The sequence below is a fragment of the Saccostrea echinata genome, unplaced genomic scaffold (assembly GCF_033153115.1).
Source record: "Saccostrea echinata isolate AGI-Se365-2 ecotype Australia unplaced genomic scaffold, CSIRO_AGI_Sech_v1 ptg000016l, whole genome shotgun sequence".
Taxonomy (NCBI): domain Eukaryota; kingdom Metazoa; phylum Mollusca; class Bivalvia; order Ostreida; family Ostreidae; genus Saccostrea; species Saccostrea echinata.
Genome location: NW_026889765.1, coordinates 18668207 through 18690221, shown reverse-complemented (window position 1 = coordinate 18690221; position 22015 = coordinate 18668207). Strand labels below are relative to the sequence as shown.

The window sequence follows — 22015 nt, the reverse complement described above, 5'->3', positions numbered from 1 at the left end:
TATTTTCTGCAATTTGTTTATGGACTTGCATAAAAGAATTAAAAATATAGGGGCCTATCATTTAACTTTATTTCGAATTTCCTTCAGGATTTTATATACCGAACTATAGTCTAATGATTATTTAAAATCATACTTTTTCTCTTAAAAGCTAAATTACTAGGCAAAAAAAAAAAAAACAAAACAAAAACAAAAAAAAAACACGAATGTTTGTCTTGCGTATTCTTAATTACAACTTATTACTGTATCATTTTAGTTACTTACCCAAATTTCTCAACATTCATGGTGTTCAGAGGTCATTTTCTGAAAACTGAAGAGGCATTCCGATGGCATTCGGAACAAATGACGGAAAGCACTTGCTAAGAATTCAAAACATGGTCCATAAATTTACAATATTTTTCCTTTTTAGGTTTTTAACATAAAAAGTGGAAAACTAAGTTAAAGAAACACTCATTTGAACATATCAAAAGCGGAAAAAATATATATGCTAGATTTTTTGTTTAATTGCATGTTTTTCATGGTCTCCAAAATGCAGAAAAATTATCCTTTGAAATTATACGTAGGTTATACATTCTTTTCTTTTTTAGGGAAGATGATAGGAATTAGACAACTTTTGAATGTTAAATAACAGAGTTAAAGATTAATAATATTTAATGGCAGACTGTTTATTTATCTATAAAAAGACATTTGCAATACTGATGAGGTCAAAATAATAGGGAGACCGAAAAAGGTCGCCTTAATCCAGTGGTCTCCCTAAGCCAGAAAATATATCCTCCTTGGTCTCCTAAAGCCATATGTCATATATATATATATATATATATATATATATATATATATATATATATATATATATATATATATATATATATATATATATATATATATATATATATACATTTAGAAAGGATGACATGTTTTTCTAATAGTAGTTTTTATTCAGCTTTTTCTAAAACCGGATTAACCGGTCGATACTTCTTTTTGCGATTTTTACAAAGTTGTTTTAACGTGTCCACATTGCATTCTTAAAATTGTTTACTATATAAATACAGTAAATAATGAGATTGATTTTTTTTTTATATTTATGGCCTTCATTTTCACGTTTCTGTTGAATTTTAATATACGAATATGCCATTCTAAACCGCCTGAATAGAGAAATTGCCTTAAAATAAGTCCGATGCTTTTTTTGTTTTTTGCTTGTTTGTTTGTTTGTTTGTTTTGTTTTTTTTTTTGTTTTTTTGTTTTTTTTTTTTTTTTTTTTGGTTTTTGTTTTGTTTTGTTTTGTTTTTCTTTGTTTGTTTGTTTTCTTGTGTCTCTAATACAGCAAATATATGTCATTTTGAGGAATTTTCACGTTAATTACTTCTGCTTTCACAAGCACAATTTTTGGTTTTTCTCATCTATATTGTATCCTTCTATCCAAAGTCTAATTGATATGTACAAGTTTTAGATAAAATAATTACATATATTGCAACACTCTTAATACTTTCTATTTCCATTACTTGAACTCTTCAAATTAGAGGCGCGTTTGGTCGTCTGACTGGGACAACAATGACGTAGCGGAGAATACAAACATGACGATCTCAATCCAATTTTGAATATTAGATATATTTCCCATTCCGGTTAAATAATAGAAAAACTAATAGGCATATGTGAGATTGCAAAAGCTCAGATTTTATCATCCATTGATAAACATTACGACGTTTCCGAGGCATGTATATTGTATTTAGAGACGAACCGTCATTACTAAAAAATTGAAGATGTTGTTTCTACTTCTGATGCATGTTAAGTCCACAACAATACAGTGTCTCATTTACATGTTTGTTAGGCTTTTTTTTTTTTCATCGACATTCAACATACTGTTTACATGTTGTTATGATTGTCCCTGAAATCCCGAGAGATTTATACATTTTCCGACTTTTTCACAAAAGAGCACACTAAAAACTATAACTCTTTCATGGTGGAAATAGAACGTATTCATGTAGTTTGTTCGTCATATTCTTTATTATATCTCATGCGAATATCAACTGCTTTGTAGATCTTATGCATAAATCACAACGTCTTAGGCATTCCCGACAGGCGGAAAAAGAAGACCTTGAATGTGTTACGCAGACCTCCATGAAGCACGCACCTTTTATAAATATTGAAAGAAATTTATTGAGACATCTTTTTCGTAAAGTCTGGAGTTTAACTTCATCGTGTAAAAATATTCAACGGAGAGGAAATCAACTCTGTCTATTCAATACTTTAATAGAAATCAAAATAAAACAAAAATAATGTGCATTCATTAACAAGAGTGAAAATCGACAAAAATCCTCACATACAAAAATGGCAACTGGGAATTTTCTGGGAATTTTCTGGCAAATTTCTTTACTCCATTATTTTTATTAGTATTTTTTTTTTGTATGAAATATATAGAGATAACGAACAATATTAAAGCTCAAAAGTCCATGAAACAATACAAATTTTGGAGAAGAGCAAACATAGACCTCTTAAACATTAGAGGTGGAATCAGATGCCATGGAGGAGTGAGCATCCCCTGCCGACCGGTCACGGCGGCCGTGTGCTCCTTGTCATGATAACGGACGAATTTGTCGACAATTCAGTGTATAAATAATGGCCTAACAATTAGTATGACAAACATCAGTCAGCATTTATTTACTCATTTGTTTATTCATCTATTTATTTAATTATTAATTTGCTATTTTTTTTTTTTTTTTTTTTTTTTTTTTTTGTTTGTTTGTTTGTTTTTTTTTTTTTTTTTTTTTTTTGTTTGTTTGTTTGTTTGTTTGTTTGTTTGTTTGTTTTCTTTTGGTTCGTTTGTTTACTTATTTATTATTAAACTGCTTGAAGTTGTGCTAATCAGATAGTTAGTTAAAACCATTATGCATGTATAATAAAAAAAAGTATGCTTTCAATAGATCTAGAATTAATGGAACGCCTAATTTGAAACTATGAATATCCGAGCAATTGTCACTGCCAGTTACTCCTCAGATATGTTTGCTCAAGTTGATCGACAACAAATAAAACTGTTTTGTCGTTGAACTTGTCATCTGCAAATTCCGTTTCTTGGAGCATTTGTATTGGCATTTAAAATGCTTACGATTTGTTGATTTGAGAGTAGGCTTTAACATAGCATTTTATTATTGATGTTTATCTATGCTAAGTAAATATATTGAAAGAAAACTAGTTAGACGAGAGTAGTTAAATCGAACAAGCACATAGCGAAAAGGGTTTTAAAATTCCAATGAGGGGATACCTAATAAGAAAAAAAATGAAAGTAAACCGAAAAGGTATGTTTAACACTATCTTGCTTGAAAAGATGAAGGCAAACCGAAAAGGTTTGTGTACTACGATCTTGCATTTGATATTTATTGATATCAATTTGAAAAAAAATATGTACAACTTAGAAAATAATTGACAGCAAATTACACGAATCTATTTAATATGCAGACTATCGCATAATAAAAACTTTGGTTAACAGATTCATGATGATATTTTTTTAAAGATGTACTTTTCTTTTTTTTTATGCAACACACATGAAAATAAACAAGTTAAAAACCTAGTAAATGACAAAACAGACACTAACCAAAGCAATGCCTCATGATGAATCAGTTAAATTAAAATTATCGTAGTCTTGTCTTGAATTTTTATTAACGATGACTTCATGGTAAAGAATTCATATTTCTTATTCTCATAAGGAGTATTGAGGAACAACAACTTTGACAAAGCAATGAAACAAATTGCAAGAACTCTTCAACAGACAGGCTGCCTGTAAGTATTGCTAGTCAAATATTCGGGTCCAAAGATTCTATAGCTACCTTGTAACTTTTTAACCATCTCTGAAAAATATTATGATTAATTTTTTTCTTTTTTTAGTGCATTTCTTTATTAGCAAAATGTTTTGTATATTATGTAGGCATGATAAAGGATTTTTTCATGAAAAAGAAATCACAGTTATTTTTACACTGGGTGATTAATTCACCTTTTACAAGTTATTTGCAGTTTATTTGAACTTTATAACTCTTAAGATAAAGAAGTTATAGCATTGTAATGTGACTACCCCCAGTCAAATTTTCTACTAATATTTTAGAAAAATGTCCATGAAGTATGTGACCCTTTCAACCTCAGAATAAAAAAAATTAAGTGACATAATTTGTTAAACACCATTTGAAGTGGTAGGGTATGTATCAGGGACCGTTGCATTTCTATTTGATCCATTGTGCTCACTTGATATCCATAATAATTAATATGTTAACAAATATTATTGAAAAAATCTGCATATTGTTGTTAATGAACCAAAATACGAAAAAAAAAAAATTTAAAACATTTCATATTAAGCCTTTGATTCGTTTAATACATGTATATTTTACATTTGTTGTCCACTTCGTCTTCTTTAGCTCTCAGTTGAAATCTGTGAAGTGAAAAAAAAAGAATCAGTTAGCTTTAAAAAGTGCATATCATGTCCAAAATCTTAAGCATTAATTGATAAAGTGTGAATAATTTTCCCATTAGCTTTTCTGATAAATTGATCATTTCAAATATGTGTACTACGTACAACTACAGTATTAAATGCATTATGAACATAAAAATTAAACAGCTGAAAAATATCAATTAAATCTAATTATGATTTTCACTCTAAAGTCAAAAGGTCAAAGTCAGAGATGAAATAATAACTGGACAGTAATTATAATAGTTCTTCCTGAATCAATATTACATAAGAAAGTTTATGAAAAACTAGCAATCAAACCCTTTGGACAAAAACCAAAATCAGCATAAGTGAATTTTTGTGCAGTGTTGCAGACAGAATAATTTGTGTATTAGGTGCACCTCTGGATCAAAATTCTGATTAGTGTTTGTTAACATTTCTGTGCAGTTCCCAGAGAGATTCAACTTGTGTGTCAACTTAATTGGGTGTTAGCTTCAGCAACTATAAACTTGTTTACCTTTTTACCTCCGGAACAATTCCCAAATTCCCTTCTTTATAATCATCTTTCAACTTGTAGGTGTAAACGGCAACTGGGCTAGACTGATCATTTAAATCACAGTCATAAACAACATTGTAAAAATCTGGAAAACCTTTAACAACACTTATAACTCTCCCTGACCACTGTCCTTTATTAAACTAGTGTATGATTTTTTTCCCAAAAAAAAGAGGATTCTTATGATGTGTTCTTGCCTCCAATGGTCCCTCTGCAGCATCCTGAATTAATTTTTTCAAGTTCCCTGTAAGTTTCTCTAATGAATAAGCTTTATTCTTTTCACTTACTTGGAACAATTTTCTGTCACTTACACATTGTTTTAAGACTTTTTGTCTGAACCTTAATTGTGCCAAAATTGCTTTCTTTTTTCCTGTCTGACTTTTTAATTCATCCAGTATTTTGTCAACATCTTCTACATTTTGCCATAAGCCATAGTAAAGGACATCATTGGTGTACTTTGATTTTTTTTTTCAATATACTTCTCTGTTTTTTTTTCCAAGGCTAGTTGTTTTTCTCTCAGCTTTACTTTTCTCTGAATGTCTATTTCTTTCAGTCTTTCAGTGTATTTTTCCCTTACTTTTCTACCATCCTTAATACTATCCTGTATTATTAACTCTCTTCAGCATCTGGAAGGGATTCCAACCACTGTGATGTTTTATTGAATACAAACATCAGAAAAGCCTCATTGGTGATTGTAGATGCATTGGGTCTATAGCGGAGAAAAAAATCAAGCATCCCGAATACCCTCTCTGGCATTTTGTTGTGGGGGATTACAGACATTGTTTGTTGTTGTAAACTTTGTGTTACTTCATAATACCTACCCCCAGGGAGTTGTTCCTTCATCGCGTTCTGCAGCAGTTTGTGCAGTCCTTGAAATATTAATTGTGCACAGGCACATGCTATGCTGTCAATGTTCTCATCTGGTTTAATAAGCATTTCATATACTTCATCTCTCTCCATAATCTCAGTGCAAAATGGATGATTTTCTCCAGAAATAAAAGAGGTGGCATCTTCACTCATTTTCTCAAAGTACATTAATAATGTGTAGTAATCTTTATTCAAATCTAACACATGTTTGTTACACTCTATGAGTCTCCATAATGGACCTGTTACGGTCCCTGAAACGTTCTACTTTCCCATTTTTCCGTTCGCTCACCGTTCGTTCACCGTTCGTTCAGCGTGCGTTCACCATTCGTTCACCGTGCGTTCACCGTTCGCTCTCCGTTCACAGTTTTGCGTTCACCGTTCACCGTGCGCTCGCGTTCACCGTTCACAAAGCGTTCAGCGTTCGCTCTTCGTTCCGTTCACTTTGCGTTCATCGTTCAGTTTTCTTTGCCATTCGGAACTCCAAAGTGAAAGGACTTATCTTTTTGTAGGTAAGGAGTTACAGATTTTTTAATTTAATAACTAACATATCGTGTTTGAAGAATCATTATTTCATGGGGGAAAATATCTAAGATATATATTTTTATTATTCTAACTTAGCTATTAGGTTATTTATTAAATTACTCTGGAAAATAAATGTTGTTATAAGCACATTCTGTACCTATGTAGAACGATGTTGAAATATTAAATTTAACTAAGGGCAATTTTGTTGTTTTGTTAAAGACGACAAATCGTTAATGGAGATATAATTATCCAAGTCAAATAATTACGCAGCAAAATTACGAAAATATTTATTTCTAACGCGTTTTTTAATTCAGTTACTACAGAAAATATGATAGAACTAGTTCTGAGAGTTATACATAGTACTGCGGATATCCTGTTAATTTATTATCTTTCGAGCGAATTAAATTGATAGTGTATTTAAAGGAAATATTTATTTAACATGCATTCTCTGTAAGCACCAAAAAATCTTGGAAACGACATCTCTCCGATTTTGATGAAATTTGCACCACAGGTGCATCTTGGCACAAAACTAGGAAATATGGTGTTAGAAGTTTCACACGTGCACCCGGTTGCCATGGAGACGGGTCAATTGAATTTGGCCATTTTTGGCCCTTTTTGACCAAATAAAAACATGAAAATTGAGGAAATGTAAATGCATTTTTGTCTTTATGTAGTAAACTCAAACACAAATCATTGTATCATAAGAAAACATCAACTTTTAAGGTATACAGGGCATATAATCGGTTATTCCAGAATTATTCCCACTCTAAGAAAAAGGTCCTGTAAAATGACATTGTTTCTGAAAATGTGAAAAATGGGAAATTTGGTATTTTTTGAGAACTTTAAGGTTAAATAAAAAAAATTGTCTACGGAAATTTTTCAAATCTTGTGTGTGTTTTCATACTTCAGAATTAGGAGTGTCACCTCATGAAAAAATTGGAGTGGGATCTCAATTCTATTTTTAGTAACATGTATCTATAAATAGATATATTTCAGAAAAATCTAAAAAATCAAATTTGGGCAGAGTTTAAGATGCCATTGGTAGGTATTTAAGAAATATACTGTAAAAGTCAATATGTTAATGACAGAAACTGGACACCAATAACTACTATGCATATTATTTGAAGGGAGTTCCGTTTTCTATTTATAGCTTCAAATGCCTTAAACTAGACATGTCTCATAATATGTGTAAAAATGACTATTTTCTATCATTTAGAAGCTCCACTAAAACATAAGTGATAAACATACTGCTATCACCAATATTTCATCAATTAGAACATGGGATAATACAATAACTCACACATTATTGAGGATAGGCTCTCATTTCTATAAATAGTACAAATGTCTAAAATTAGACACATGGGAAATTAATGACGAAATGTGGATTTTTTGCACTAGTTCTCACATTAGAGATGAACAATTTGCATACTAACTGTCATTAACTGTAACTGACATAATGTGACTGACAAGTACAGAACAGCATTAACTGAAATGCAGAATAATAAGCGGAGGTTTCCATTTCTATTTATAGTAACAATTGTTCAAAAATAGACATTCTGCAAATTATCAAGAAAATGTAGAATTTTGCACTATTTTCTCACATTAGGGATGGACAATTTGCAGACAAACTGCTATTAATTGTTAATAACATAAGGGGAACAACAAGTACAAGAAAGCATTAACTGAAATGCAGAATAATAAGCGGAGGTTTCCATTTCTATTTATAGTAACAAATGTTTAAAAATAGACAAACTGCAAATTATTAAAGAAATGTAGAATTTTGCACTGTTTCTCACATTAGGGATGGACAATTTGCAGACTAACTCTTATTTACTGTTGTTAACATAAGGCGACTGAAAAGAGCGAGACAGCATTAACTGAAATCCAGTACATTCAGTGGAGGTTTCCATTTCTATTTATAGTAACAAATGTTTTAAAAATCATATTATAGACGAAATGTAGAATTTTGCACTATTTCTCACATGAGGGATGGGAAATCTGCAGACTTATTGTTATAAAGGTTATGTATTCGACAAGAAAAACACAGCATTAACTGAAAAGTAGAGTAATCGGTGGAGGTTTCCATTTTTAGCTCTTCTGAGCCAAAGGCTCAAAGAGCTAATGCTATGGCCATTTGTGCGATGTGTGTAAGCTTTATATAATATGGGCCATAACTCAAGAACCCCTTGGCCAATTATTGTCAAATTTGTTACAGGGTATCCTTGGCCCAACAACTCCCATTTTTACTAAAACTAGGGTTGTGACCCTTAAAAAAGGGGAGATAATTAGGAAAATAGAAACAAAAGTACTGAATGCTAAAAAATCTTCTTCTCAAAAACCACTGTATGTAAAGTCTATAGTTATAGAGAAAAAAATTCTTTCTTCACCGTAACTTTATATGTTTGCCATTCGATATGATTACCCCCCCCCCTTTTCCCCTAAAACGGTTACTTAGTCAGTACTGTATTTCCAGAAAATTTTAATTAACCTGTTAAAAAAAAGTTAAGGTCTTTTTTAGAACAAAAATTTCAGTCTCAAAACAAACATGCATCTAAAAAAGTCACAAAACAATAGTAGTTCACAATGTACACGTGTCGGCGGTGGTATTTGAAATTGGCAGAGAGTATGTTTCAAATTCAAGTGTTAATGCCCAATATATTTTATTCATTTATTATTCAAATGTTGGTATCAAATCTAGAAATGATAAAAATAAATGTTATAACTTGTTGGAAATACTCGCACTTCATCTTCGATGTGACGAAACTTTCACACCTGCACAGGGTCGAATGATTTTGATTGACAGGACAAGCACGTGGACTTCGTGTGAACTTGAAGCAGGAAAATAAAAACGAGTAATACTGTCAAACAGATGGATGTGATTTGTTGATTAAAAAAAAAAGTTACTTTCATTGTCTAATATATTTAGAAAAAAATTTCAGAGTTATTGTTTGATATAGGTACAAACATTTAGTGAAGCCTGATAGGAAGGGGGGGGGGGGCTAAAACGGAATCTCTCTCTCTCTCTCTCTCTCTCTCTCTCTCTCATTTGTCTGTTTAACAAAAATTATAACAGCATATTACTTAAATATCAAGTTCTGAAAATTGAATTTATAACAAATAAAAATGAATATGTATCTTTGTATTTTCTTGTCTGAGTATAATCACGGCCATCTACAGATATATGTAGAAGTCTGCTCAATAAATCATCATGAAAAATAGAAATGACACATAATATATTATTGTATTAAAAATTTAAAATACGAGCGTATAAATGCAAAACGTCCACTGACCTTTGTAATTATTTTTTTTCATTACTTTACATGAAATCGCCTTGACACGGAGATATATGAATGGATGTTACAATCGCTTTAATTCATTCTATAAGTCAGAAGTTTTCTCTGATTTGTTATCAAATAAGAATAAACATTTTTATTTTCCAACTAAAAAAAATATCTTTTATACTTCAGCGTTCGCCAACAATTGCAATGTTTTAATGCGTTAAAAATCGTATGATTAAAAACTTAATGTGCATGAATCGTCTTTCTTAGGACAATTTTGGAGAATTTATTTTATTTACTTATTTATTCATTCATTTATTGGTTTGCTTATTTATTTATTATTTATTTTTTTTTTTTTGGCACCTGACATTATAATACAATAAAATAGTCAATACAAGGAAAAGATCAGAGGCATTCCGAATATATCGTTCATCTTGCGTTCACCGTTCGTTCACCGTTCACTTTGCGTTCGCGTTTGCGCTCCGTTCGCGTTCTGCGTTCGCTCACCGTTCACCGTTCACACATCGTTCACCAAGTTGCGTTCAGCGTTCACACATCGTTCACTCAACGTTCGCTCTGCGTTCGTTTAGCGTTCGTTCACCGTTCGTTCAGCGTTCGCTCACCGTTCAAGTGGGAAAGTAGAACGTTTCAGGGACTGTATCACTTTGGCTAAAATACCAAGAACTTTGCAACAAGCAATAACATGTGGCTTTTTAACAAGAGACAAAGTCAATTTTTGAAGCCTGTTAGTTGTTCCATGAACTTTTTCAAAGAATTGCCTAATCCTTTTGTAATGAAAAAATGCAATTTGACCCATAAGAAATAAAATGTTAAATCTGTTTCCTCTGAAATCAACAAAGTGCAAATTTGAATTTTCAGACTGACAGTAGGTTCGAAATGCACCGTAACAACCATTTTTCTCATCACTACCTCTTGCAAATCACTTATCACAGAAACGCAGAAAGGAAATTCCCAGGTATGTTAAGGCAGTACCCAGATCATATTTCGGCGAATTTAGACTTTTTTCGTAAAAAGTAACATTGATAAATCGGAAAAGTCATAGATAAAACATTTACTATTATTATCCCTTGTATAGACGTCACTGAGTCTTAGGCTAAGAGAAGCACTCCACTACGACGTCATCACGTGATGTCTATAAATAGAAAAATTGCCTTAATGAAAAAGTGAAAAGTTCAACACTACCCCGGAGCTAATTCATTTCTTTTAGTAAAAATAATTATGTAAAAACATCACTGGGCCATGAAAAGTGCTGCTAGAATCCTACTCTCCCGACACAGAAAAAAATATTCCAAAGTTTCACATAAAACCTTACCAAAATTTTTACATTTTATACATACAATCAAGGAATTGTTATCAATTCATGTTAACCACACGATTCTAGCAGCACTTTCCAAGTACTATAGAATACATGCTTTCGATACAAACAAAAAATTTGTTTCAAAGTATGCGGCGTAGTGTTGAACTTTTGCATCTTTGTTGTTATAGAACGACAGAGGAAAGGCTGATCGGGCTTTCAAAGCACTGCCTGTGTTCATTATAAGAAAACATGATAAGAATATATCAGCGAACCTGATTCTTAATCTTTAATTTCTTATGAATCACACATAACATTCATGGTATATGCTTTAAAACTCCCATTTCATCTATTTGTTTACATGAATTCTCGTCACCATTAACTTCACTCGGCAAATATTTGATCAATAGTTATGACGTCATGGGTTTAGTATTTAGTATTTAACCCTCGTGCTAAATACTTAGCTATTTATTTCACCCAAAAAACGACAAAATTTTGTTTATATTATGTTTTGAATAATTCCATTCATTTCTTTGACCTGAAATTAAACTTTGAATATAGATATTAAGAAGTCATTATTTCTAAAGTTCACGTCATACAGCTTAGTATGACGTCACATTATAAAGGCAAGTAGGATATCTCTGGGTGTAGCCTTAACATACCCGCGTTGTGTTTGGATCAGAAGAATATATCTGATTACAAAATTCTTCATCTTCTGATTCTTCTTCAAGTTCAGATTTCTCCTGCTCCTGTAATTTCTCAAAAGCTGAAAGAATGGGTGAAATACACTCTGCAAAATTGAGAAGCAGATGAAGTCCACAAAAAAAATTATTAACATTTGTTGTAATCATTCGTTCATTGTCTGTCAACTCATTCCATGTGGAAACAAAACTGGGCAAGATATGATTTCTGTAATCTTCTAGCAAATCACAAAATGCAATATTTGTTTGTGCCCTGTCTGACATAAAGTTCTTTATGTTCACCAGTATTTTGTGTCCACTGGTAATAATTTCTTCACTTTCATATGTTTGACATATGTGCGTTATATCACCCAGTATTTCTGAGAAAGTATCCATAGTAGTTTTTGCAGCTTTGTCAACCATATCTCTAAGTCCCGAAAAATATATTTTTTTGGTGTCATCACTTACTAAAAATGTTTGGTATGTCTTTCCAAATTTCCTTGTCTCGTCACCATAGAGACAAGTGTTTTCAGGGGTACCCAGTGTTGTAGCCAGTTGTCTATGACCCACTGCAATCTTTTCAAGAACAATATTATCAATTGTTTTTCTAGATGGTACAACATTAGGTTTTTTGCCTACAAGTTTCAATACCTCTACAATGACAGGCCCAACATTTTGAGAGGACACATTATAATTTGTTAGGTTCATAATACACTGTCTTGTACTTGGACTATATGCGTTTGTTGTTGGGTCCAACATTTCTAGTTTGGAGTTGTCTTGTAGGAGAGACTGTAAGTAGTCTCTATCAGTGAGCAGATTTTTAATTTCTGCTCTTAATTCATCAATCTTGTCAATGTCTGAGCCCTTCATTGATTCAGACATATCTGCAATAGTTTCCTTAGCTTTAACAAGCTCAGTGTTTATGTTCATATTTTGTGCTTTTAAATTTTCAATTTCCTTGAAACACTTTGAAACTTTATTTTTCTCTTCAATAAGACTGATTTTCAGTTTCCTTATTTTAAAGTTGCATAATTTAGGTGTTCTTGAAAGCTTTCTTTGTAGCAAGACATTTTTATATTGTAAGGCTTTTTTTTCTTTTTGAGGTGTCATCAAGTTTCTCATTCAGATGTTTTATTTCTGCAGATAGAGTTTTAATTGTATAGAATTTTCTGTTTTCATTTTTTGTTTTCTTTGCTTGCTGGTCTAATTCCAAAGAATGAGATTTTTCAAACTGAGTATTTCTTTATTATGTTTCTTCTCATTTTGGACAAGATTAACAGTTTGGTCTTTGATTTTTGTAATTTCTTCAGCTGCCTTTTTCTTAACTTCATGAAATTCAACAGCTAATTTTGTGCAAGTTTCTTCACTTGTCAATGTTCTGATTTGTTCAAATTTTCCTTCACGAGGGGCTGAAGTGTTTATTGGAATTGAAAAAAAAATCCTTTTCAAAGTCCTCTTTAACCTTTCCTCTTTTGCTTTTGAGCTTAGTTTTGTACCGGAGTAATTTTGTTTTTTAGGGCGGCAGTATTAATTAATTCACAAGGTGTCTTAGTATGTAAAGAAAATGATTCTCTCAAAAAATCTGTACTTTTAATGGATTTACTTTGTTCAAAAATTTGGATGGTGGTTTTTACATTCATTGTTTTAGTTTCTTCCATCATTTACAGTGCTATAATAATACTACAGAAAGTTTGGTAGCCCACAGGCTCTTTTCAATTTTCTCATGAGGGAATGATATTCATGCATATCAAGAAGACTGTCAGAGAGTAAATCTTTCAAAACATTGCCGATTTTTTTTTGTCTATGTATTGCTTTAATTTTCTAATAAGGGTAGGTTTTAAATGTTTAAGGTCATTTTGAATAAGTTGTATTTGCAAAAGGTCCATCAGTATGAGCACTTTGTTTGGTAAGTCATTAATCAAAAACGCTTCAACTGCTAAAAGGCCATCCCTACATATTTCACAAGAAAAAGAGTCAACTAAAGCTACTGCTTTGTCTAATATACTTTGAGGAAGACTTGCTTCATCTTCTGGATTTAAGAAGCCATTAACTTTATACTCTTAATCTGAAAAACAAGTACAATAAATTGTGTTTGTGAAATACTGATGCAGCTCATGGCAAGGGTTGAAATTTCTCAATGCAAGTCAAATTCCAAGATAAAGGTCAAGAGGTCAAATTCAGTGGTACCCTAAGAAAGGTCTTGTCACAAGAAATACACCTGTGCAATATGAAAGCCATTGCTGCACCCACTCAAAAGTTATGACCAAGGTTAAAGTTTTTGCAGACAAACAGGACAAAAACTATATACCCCCGAATCTTCGATTACGGGGGCATAAAAATATTTTGAGTACTTCTTCTTGAGGAAAAAATGATTAAGAAAAGTGAGGTCAGAGGAAAGGTCAAGTTCAGAAAATGTTCAACTTGATGCATGTGAGTATAGCTCTCATCAATATGTATCAGCATATGAAGTTTGGTAAATATCTTCAATAGTTTCTTTGAAACTGAGCTAAGCATGAAGTGTGATGGAAGGACGGGGGATGAAAGATGGACATGAGAACTATATGCCCAACCATATTCAAGGCAGGTCATAAATACAAGCAATTTAAGTTCACTTTAAACATCATTAAATAAAAATCACCACCAGGAATAGTGAATATAACAGGTAATGAATTTGAAGTTTTAAGCTTTATAGTTGTTCAGTTATACCGCTTATAAAAATCTTTGTCTTAACTCAGTATATGACTAATAGAATTTATTTTGCTTTGAATCCACTGTACAAAATGCTTTATAAGTTGTAAAATACAAAGTTAACTTTTTACATTAAATTTATGCATTTATACCAAGAACAAGGAAAACTGTAGTGAGGAATTTAGATAGTGAGCAAGTTGATAAACATATAAGCTGTATCTTGTTTGGAAGGTAGCTACAGAATATTTACTATAAAATATCACTGTTTGTGAAAACACATGGTCAAATAGAGAAAAAAAAATTCCATCCATGGTTACCTCTTGATACATACAATAAAATGTATAAATATCTTGAAGATTTAATTGTTTCCAATATTTTTTAACTTGCAGTTTGGACATGTTGAACCTGTATCTAAAGATAATAATTTATTAATATCTCAATTTTAAATTCTGCAACATTTCCCGTACTTTTCTAAAAAGTACGGGAAAATATCCGTTATCTACTAAACAATGACATCGCAATCAACATTTGCGTGATTTTTTTCTTACTTTTTCGCAAGATTTAGCTTCTACTTGACAAAATTTTTTTAGCCTATTTGTTGTTGATGTTTATTATTATTATCATAATCAGAAAATAATTATAATGACATTCGTTTTATAATGAAATTGTGCTGTTTTTACCTGTTGTGTACCTGTGATTTCGCCTGTCGAAAGCATGTGGGGTGTGAATCGAAAACGAGACTCGGATAAGTCATATTGTGGAGGTGTTCAAAAAACGTATCTCTCTTTCGAATACGGGTGTAAATCAATATTTACTTTCATGACACATGAATAGAAATTATTATTTTTCTAAACAGTGTTAACGTTGCTTTTAATGGCGTATAAAGACTGACAAAATTTCTACTGCATATTTTAGCTTTCGATTGGGTACTATTTATTAAATTTCCACGCTTAAAAACGTTTGAACTAAAAATACGCAAGCTGTAATACCTTTTCTAAGTGTAAATCCTTATTAAAAAGCATTCTGTTGCATACAGGCTTAGAATATTGCCGTAGTATATATACTTCTTTCACTTTGTCCGCCATACAAAAAATACGAAAATATTGAGGACGTTTTCGTCACAACAAAACAGAGTTACGCGCCCTTTGCTTTACCGTGCCTATAAATTTTTATGCAATTGCTACATTGGCAAAATAAACATATTTGGATGCAGTCTTTTGTACCACTTTTTCAGCTCTTTCAATTCTTTTTTAAATAATTCGAATTTCCAACGTTTCGGTCTGATCATCATTGAAGAGGCATATGCAGATGTGCGCATCTAGTGCATCAATTTGGTACCGTTTAAGATTAACATCTTAAATACTGTACCAAATTTTAAACCCACATACTCATATATTAAAAGTTCATAAAATATAATATGCATGGGGCTTGTCCAGATATTTTAGGAACTCACTGTTATATTCAAACTGCAAGCATGAATAATAATAAGCAATACTTGGTTTGTTGAATTTTATCGTACTAAATAATTCTCATATTTAACTTAAATAAATGAAAGAAAGCAAAGATTCAAGCTTTCGAAAAAGGCGGTAAATTCCCTGCATTTCTTCTTAAACATTTTTAAATATAAGGAGACTGTAACAAGTTTACTATTTTGTTGAGTACATACTTGATGACTTTCAAGGTTAAAACATGAATTATTTCTCAGTGAGGTGAACCAGGATGCTCTCTGTCTACTTACACAGTGGATTGATTATGTAAAGGAGCTTAAAGGTGAAAATGAAAGAATGGAAGCATTGGAAACACGACGTTCCCAGATAGATAAAATCTATCAAAAAATGACCCAACGGATTGAGGCAAGTTTTTAAACTTTATCAACTATTGTTCAATTAAATTTTTTTAAGAAGCAATTTGGAAAAATTTTTGGTTATCAGGATTCACAAACAGTAATTAAGACGGAAGGGTACAAGTAGATAATGCTATTAACCAAATATTTTACGTTAATTTAACGAAATGGATTCAAAGAAAATGAAAATCTTCCAGGAAATAATAAATACGTTCTTTCTATAATTTTCATAATCTTTTTTTGCGTCGAAATAAATCCACAATGCACTCCCTTTATTTTCTAGATAGATATGGAAAAGAAATAATCTTTTTCAGATAGCTCATAGGCATTTGTTATTTATTAATTCAACAAGCAAATATAAATTGACATTTGTAAGTGTTTTAATAACACTTTCAATTCATAAATATATGTGCTACTTATCATCTGTAAGCATGTCAAAAAGCTTTTCCTTTTATTATTTTTTTCTTCCAGAAGGAAAAAAATTTAAAAGTCTACTAAAAATTAATGACAAATGCATGTTTTTTATTTATATTTCTAAGCACATTTATAACATCAGATTTTTTTTTTCAGATGTTAGAAAAGCAATGGAATTTTTATTGGCAAGACGATCAATCCATGGAAGAAAGTCCTTAGGGTGTTTTGCAATTCCATTCATTTTTTTTAAAGCATGGATTGTTATTTGATCTAATTAAGATGACTTCATGCACTGAGATTATATTTGTTAGAAATGCCCAACCAAAATATAAATCACCCTAAAAAGATGAAATTACACGTTTATTAAATTAATTTTGTCATTTCTATTCTTAGAGAAACACACATGTTGAACATTACGCATATATTTCTCGATTATCTTGTTGAATTTAAAATCTCAAAGCATAAATTTGATTTGATGGCAAATATCCAAACTGAAAAATTTAAATGATTTGAATTTGTACAAGGTGTCCATCATATAAAAAGGAAGAATATTCATGATCTGCACCCTAACCCATCACATTCGCTAATAGTATTACACATGGATAAATAAAGGGAAGAAAACAAAATAATTTTTTGCCGTTGAAGCTTTTGCTTCGAACCAAATTGTCAAACAAACAAAGAAAGGAAGAACAAAAAAAACCCATTAAAATCTATCCAAAATATTTTCATCCATATGTTCTTTTCACTGATTTTTTGCACAGTGTGTCAGCTCTTTAAAAGTAAGGTAAGTACATGCAGGGAACTTGGATCATACAATTTGCCTATCAATTTTTACCATAAAAATTGGGATTTGGTATCCTCCAGAATTTTTTGTAGGCTTTTTAAACCGCCACGTTTTACTGAAGAAAATGCAGCTAAAACAACCCGTTTTTTCCTTAAACTCCAATATGCCAACGAAGGAATTGACGCGGTTAATATAAGTAATATTCTTAATAACCAAAGGGTCTAGTCTTGTATTCTACCATATTTCAAGTTGAAGACTACACCTTGTATTTCCTACAAATATACATCGACTATTGCTCCCAAACTTTTTAATTACAAGAAAACTACAGGGCCTGGATATCGAATATCTGAAACATAATCCTCCTTCGTGTTCATGTTCTTCTTCACCCTATAACTGTAGTCCTGCTGGACACGTTATTACTGGTAACATAAAAATAGTTAATAATGAGGACCTTAGATCACTAATTTTAAAAGGTCCTAAATATAGAGACCCAGATCCTTTACCTGGCGTCGTAATTTCATACATATTATGGATTCTGTAGAGAATTACGCCAGGCATTGGATCAGACATGAAAAAGAAGACCTTGACACTTTGTCAGAATGGATTAAATGTATCAGATATATGTTAAAATCTCGCATTAAACGATTGAGGGGCAGTATAAAAACCATCTATCCTTCTGTATTCAGTAATTCAGAGTGAAAAAAGAATTAGATAAATTACACGATCAGTACGTACTGGTCCCTGCTGACAAAGCAGATAACAACATTGTCTTTGTTTGTAAGGCTCATTATCTATATTGTTATTTTATAAGAAATGGGATTTAATTCTACAAGTGGAAATCCATCTTATACCCATAGCTCCCTTTCTAAGGAGGAAATTCTTCAAAATCAAACCTCAGTTTTGAATACATGTATTTTTAATATTCCCAACAACCAAAATGAATTCGAATTACCATATCTATATTGGATTCCGAAACTTCATAAAAATCCTTACAAAGATACATAGAGGGTTCAAGTAAGTGTTCGACCGAGCCTCTTTCTTTACTCCTCACTAAAATATTAACAGTAGTGAAGGAGAATATCAGCAATCTCGCTCAAAGTAATCATTTCGTAATTTCTATGGTCGATACAATGACCTTGTCTGCAAATACAATCTATCATAAAGTCAAATGCTGACTGACTTTTTTCATACTAATTGTTAGGCCATTATTTAAACACTAAATTGTCGACGGACTTTTCCGTTATTTCTCGATTATGAAAAGGAGTACACGGCGGGTGTGACCAGTTTTTAGGGGATGCTCACTCCTCTATGGCACCTGATCCCACCTCTAATGTTTTAGAGGTCTGTTTTTGCTCTGCTCCTATTTTGTAATGTTAAATGGACCTCTGAGCTCGAATACTGTTCGTTATCTCCACATTTTTCATTCTAAATGCAACTTTTTTTTCAAATTTAAATCAAATACCATCCTCGCTAGCAAGGGGGCTTGTGTCTATTCAAATTCAAAATGGTAATAGAATGTTTACAAATCCCATGGCTGGCGACGATGATCATGTATATATAAATTGAAAAGGGACCAATGAAAATTGTAATAGCGTTCATTCCTTGTCATTAAACTTTATATTTTTTTCCAGATAAACCATCTTATAAAGAATTTTCATTCATAAGTTCACAAAATCCATCTATATGTAGTTAAATAAATTTGAACTATTCAATATTATCTGTTTTTATTTTTTTTTTTCAGGTTATTTATTCTCAAAAGTTGCCTTAAAAAAGTAAAGTTATTTAATATATACGTTTTCCTATCAGCATTATTTTTAAGTCATATTATCAGATAAAGTTTATTTGAGAATTTGAAATGGAAAAGTGGTAAACGCAACACTTGAAAAATGGCGCCGTTTGATGACATTACGGCGGACAGGAGAGCAATTCAATTAAATGCTGATTGAGTTATGAGGCCTTAAGAGACTTCAAATGATAAAAGAAGATAATTGAACTAAAAATATCACTTATACATTAGAATACAAGTGTAATTGCCATTTTTAAGCGGAAATTTTTTCATCGAGTCCCCCGGTAGATCAGAAAATACAGACAGTAATTTGATTGATTGGTTGTATGTTGTTTACGTCTCATTCGAGAATTTTTCACTCATATAGAGAATTCACCACATACCGGTGAAGGGCTTCAAATTTTGACCTATACTCGGCAATCAGTGCCATTGAGCAGTGAGGGATCTTTATCGTGCCAACTCCAACGAGTGGGGGCCTCGGTTTTTAAGGTATCATCCGAAAGACCCGCAACTTTCACTTAAAAGTGCCGAGCGCATGGTGATGGAACAGTTACTACCCATTTTTCATCGAATTAGGTCAGTAGCGGCCGAGATTCGAACTCACGACCTCCCGATCATGGAGCGGTAAGCTATTTAGAATACCGTTCAAGTTGAATTTTTAGCGAGACACAAATCATGCCTTTTTTTTTATCACAAATCGTTTTATTTAATTTAAGCGAGAATAATTTTATCGATTTTGTGATGCCTTGAAAGATAACAGTAACCTCAAATGTGGGAATGAATTATTATCGATATTTAATTTTAGTGATCTCAACTCCCTCGCTAAAAATGCCAAAATTAAATCCTCGCTAAAATTTCTGCTTAGACATGTAGATATCAACGCTTTTATTGCAGAACGTTGAAAAAAGGACTGTCTATTTAGTTCAGTGAAAGTAAGAGTACTTTTCATTATTTACTAAAACAAGTTTTCCTAAGGTCTTATATGTGCGCAAGATTCGCGACTCAACTACGAATAAAGAGAAACTCGAGTATATTCGTCAATAACTTTCCCGGAATTAAATTAGGGCTTACCCAACTTTTTAGCGAAGATGAAATGTGACGTTACTTTAGATATTTTGACGTTATAATTCGTGCGCCGTAAGACGATAGCTCACAAAACATAGAATAACATATCGTGTTTATTAGATCACATAACTCTTTGACCGTCACCGTAGCTCAGTCAGTAGAGCACTCGCTCCGTGATCGGAAGGTCGTTTGAGTTTACAAAAGCGGTAACCCATTTAGCTAGCCCGGTCAAAATTGGAAAAATCCCTTATAATACAGTTATAAGAGTACATAGTTCTCGGGGCTTGCTAACACCCTGGATCCCATATTTAGACCTTCATCTTTTTACAGGGGAGAGGTCTGGGAGGGACCCCTTGACTGTCAAAAGGAATTGAGTTTACAAGAGCGGTAACCCATTTAGCTAGCCCGGTCAAAATTGGAAAAATCCCTTATAATACAGTTATAAGAGTACATAGTTCTCGAGGCTGGCAAACACCCTGGATCCCATATTTTGACCTTTATCCTTTTACAGGGGAGGAGTCTGGGAGGGATCCCTTGACTGTCAAAAGGAATTGAGTTTACAAGAGCGGTAACCCATTTAGCTAGCCCGGTCAAAATTGGAAAAATCACGTATAATACATTTATATTAGTGCATAGTTCTGTATCCCATATTTTGACCTTCATCTTTTTTTTACAGGGGAAGGGTCTGGGAAGTACTTTTTTGACTGTCAAAAGGAATTAAGTGTACAAGATTGTGAGCCATTTTGCTCGCCCGGTCAAAATTGGTAAGAACACCAGGGATGGGGTAATCGTAATCGAGTAATCGTAATCGATTGTAATGATTACTGTTTTTCAAGTAATCGACAGTAATCTGTAATCGAAGAGATTTTCGATTACTTGTAATCGTAATTTAATCGATTACAGCTAAAATTTTTAATGTAATTATAATTACTTTCTGATTACTTTCGATTGTTTTATACATAAATGGATGTTATTTTGGACAATTATTTCCAGTCAGTCACACATAAATATCAAATATAAACCACCTAGTGTAATGTTTGGATTTCCTAATATTTCTTATCATAAGTTTAATAATGTTCTCAATAAAATTTGCATTATAGACCTACTGGTCTAGTATTAAATAATTCAGAAGTGTATTTCAACCATTTATTAATAAAATACACAGATTTTTTGTGTGCATTTTACATTTGACCCACTGTCCTCTTGCTGCATGTCCTTTTTCATATTTCAGATGTTGAAAAACTTTGTCTTGTAATAGAAAATAATAAATAGCACAGATTTAAGTGCTGTATTAAATATAAATAATTTGGTAAATAAACTACATTGCATGTACTCGAAAAAAGAAGAAGATGGAAATACTTATTCATACCTGAAAATGTTTAAACAACTTCAAACTTGTGTTTTAGTAACTTTAAAATTTGAAAAATCATTCTCATGTTTTCATTCAAAATTGTAAGGTTGCTTTTATATCAGTGAGAGCTAGGTTATGAGTGTCTGTAAGAGAGGGAGTAAGTGTCTCTTAATTGGCTAATTAATTGACTGAGACATATCCCTGATAGCAGATAATGAGGTGTAAACTGTGAACTACCTAGTGTTTAACTTTCCTCATTCCACTGAAGACAAACAGTATTATTAAAAAAAATAATAGCTCTCAAAACACTTATTTCAATACAGAATGAAATTGTGCTACATGTATTAGTTAAATTACTTAAAGACACATTTAATTTACGTGTTTATTACTAAGAGTTCATTCTAATTTACTTATTTTTTTGAAAAAAGACACATACAGGAATGTTT

The 22015-nt window shown here is 31.9% G+C and overlaps 1 protein-coding gene across 1 annotated transcript; it reads left to right on the top strand.

Annotated features, from left to right (window-relative positions):
- Window positions 1-3219: 3219 nt before the first annotated feature.
- LOC133188531 (uncharacterized) lies at window positions 3220-17311 on the top strand. Its single transcript, XM_061324001.1, has 4 exons — window positions 3220-3287; window positions 3696-3768; window positions 16032-16179; window positions 16740-17311. The coding sequence occupies exons 1-4, from the start codon at window positions 3242-3244 to the stop codon at window positions 16800-16802; spliced, it is 330 nt and encodes a 109-aa protein (XP_061179985.1). The 5' UTR covers window positions 3220-3241; the 3' UTR covers window positions 16803-17311.
- Window positions 17312-22015: the final 4704 nt, after the last annotated feature.

Coding starts and splice junctions, on each gene's coding strand:
- LOC133188531 (XM_061324001.1), top strand. CDS start 3,242: ATGAGGGGATACCTAATAAGAAAAAAAATGAAAGTAAACCGAAAAG. Junction 3,769..16,031: donor CTTCAACAGACAGGCTGCCT/GTAAGTATTGCT, acceptor ATTATTTCTCAG/TGAGGTGAACCAGGATGCTC. Junction 16,180..16,739: donor AAATGACCCAACGGATTGAG/GCAAGTTTTTAA, acceptor TTTTTTTTTCAG/ATGTTAGAAAAGCAATGGAA.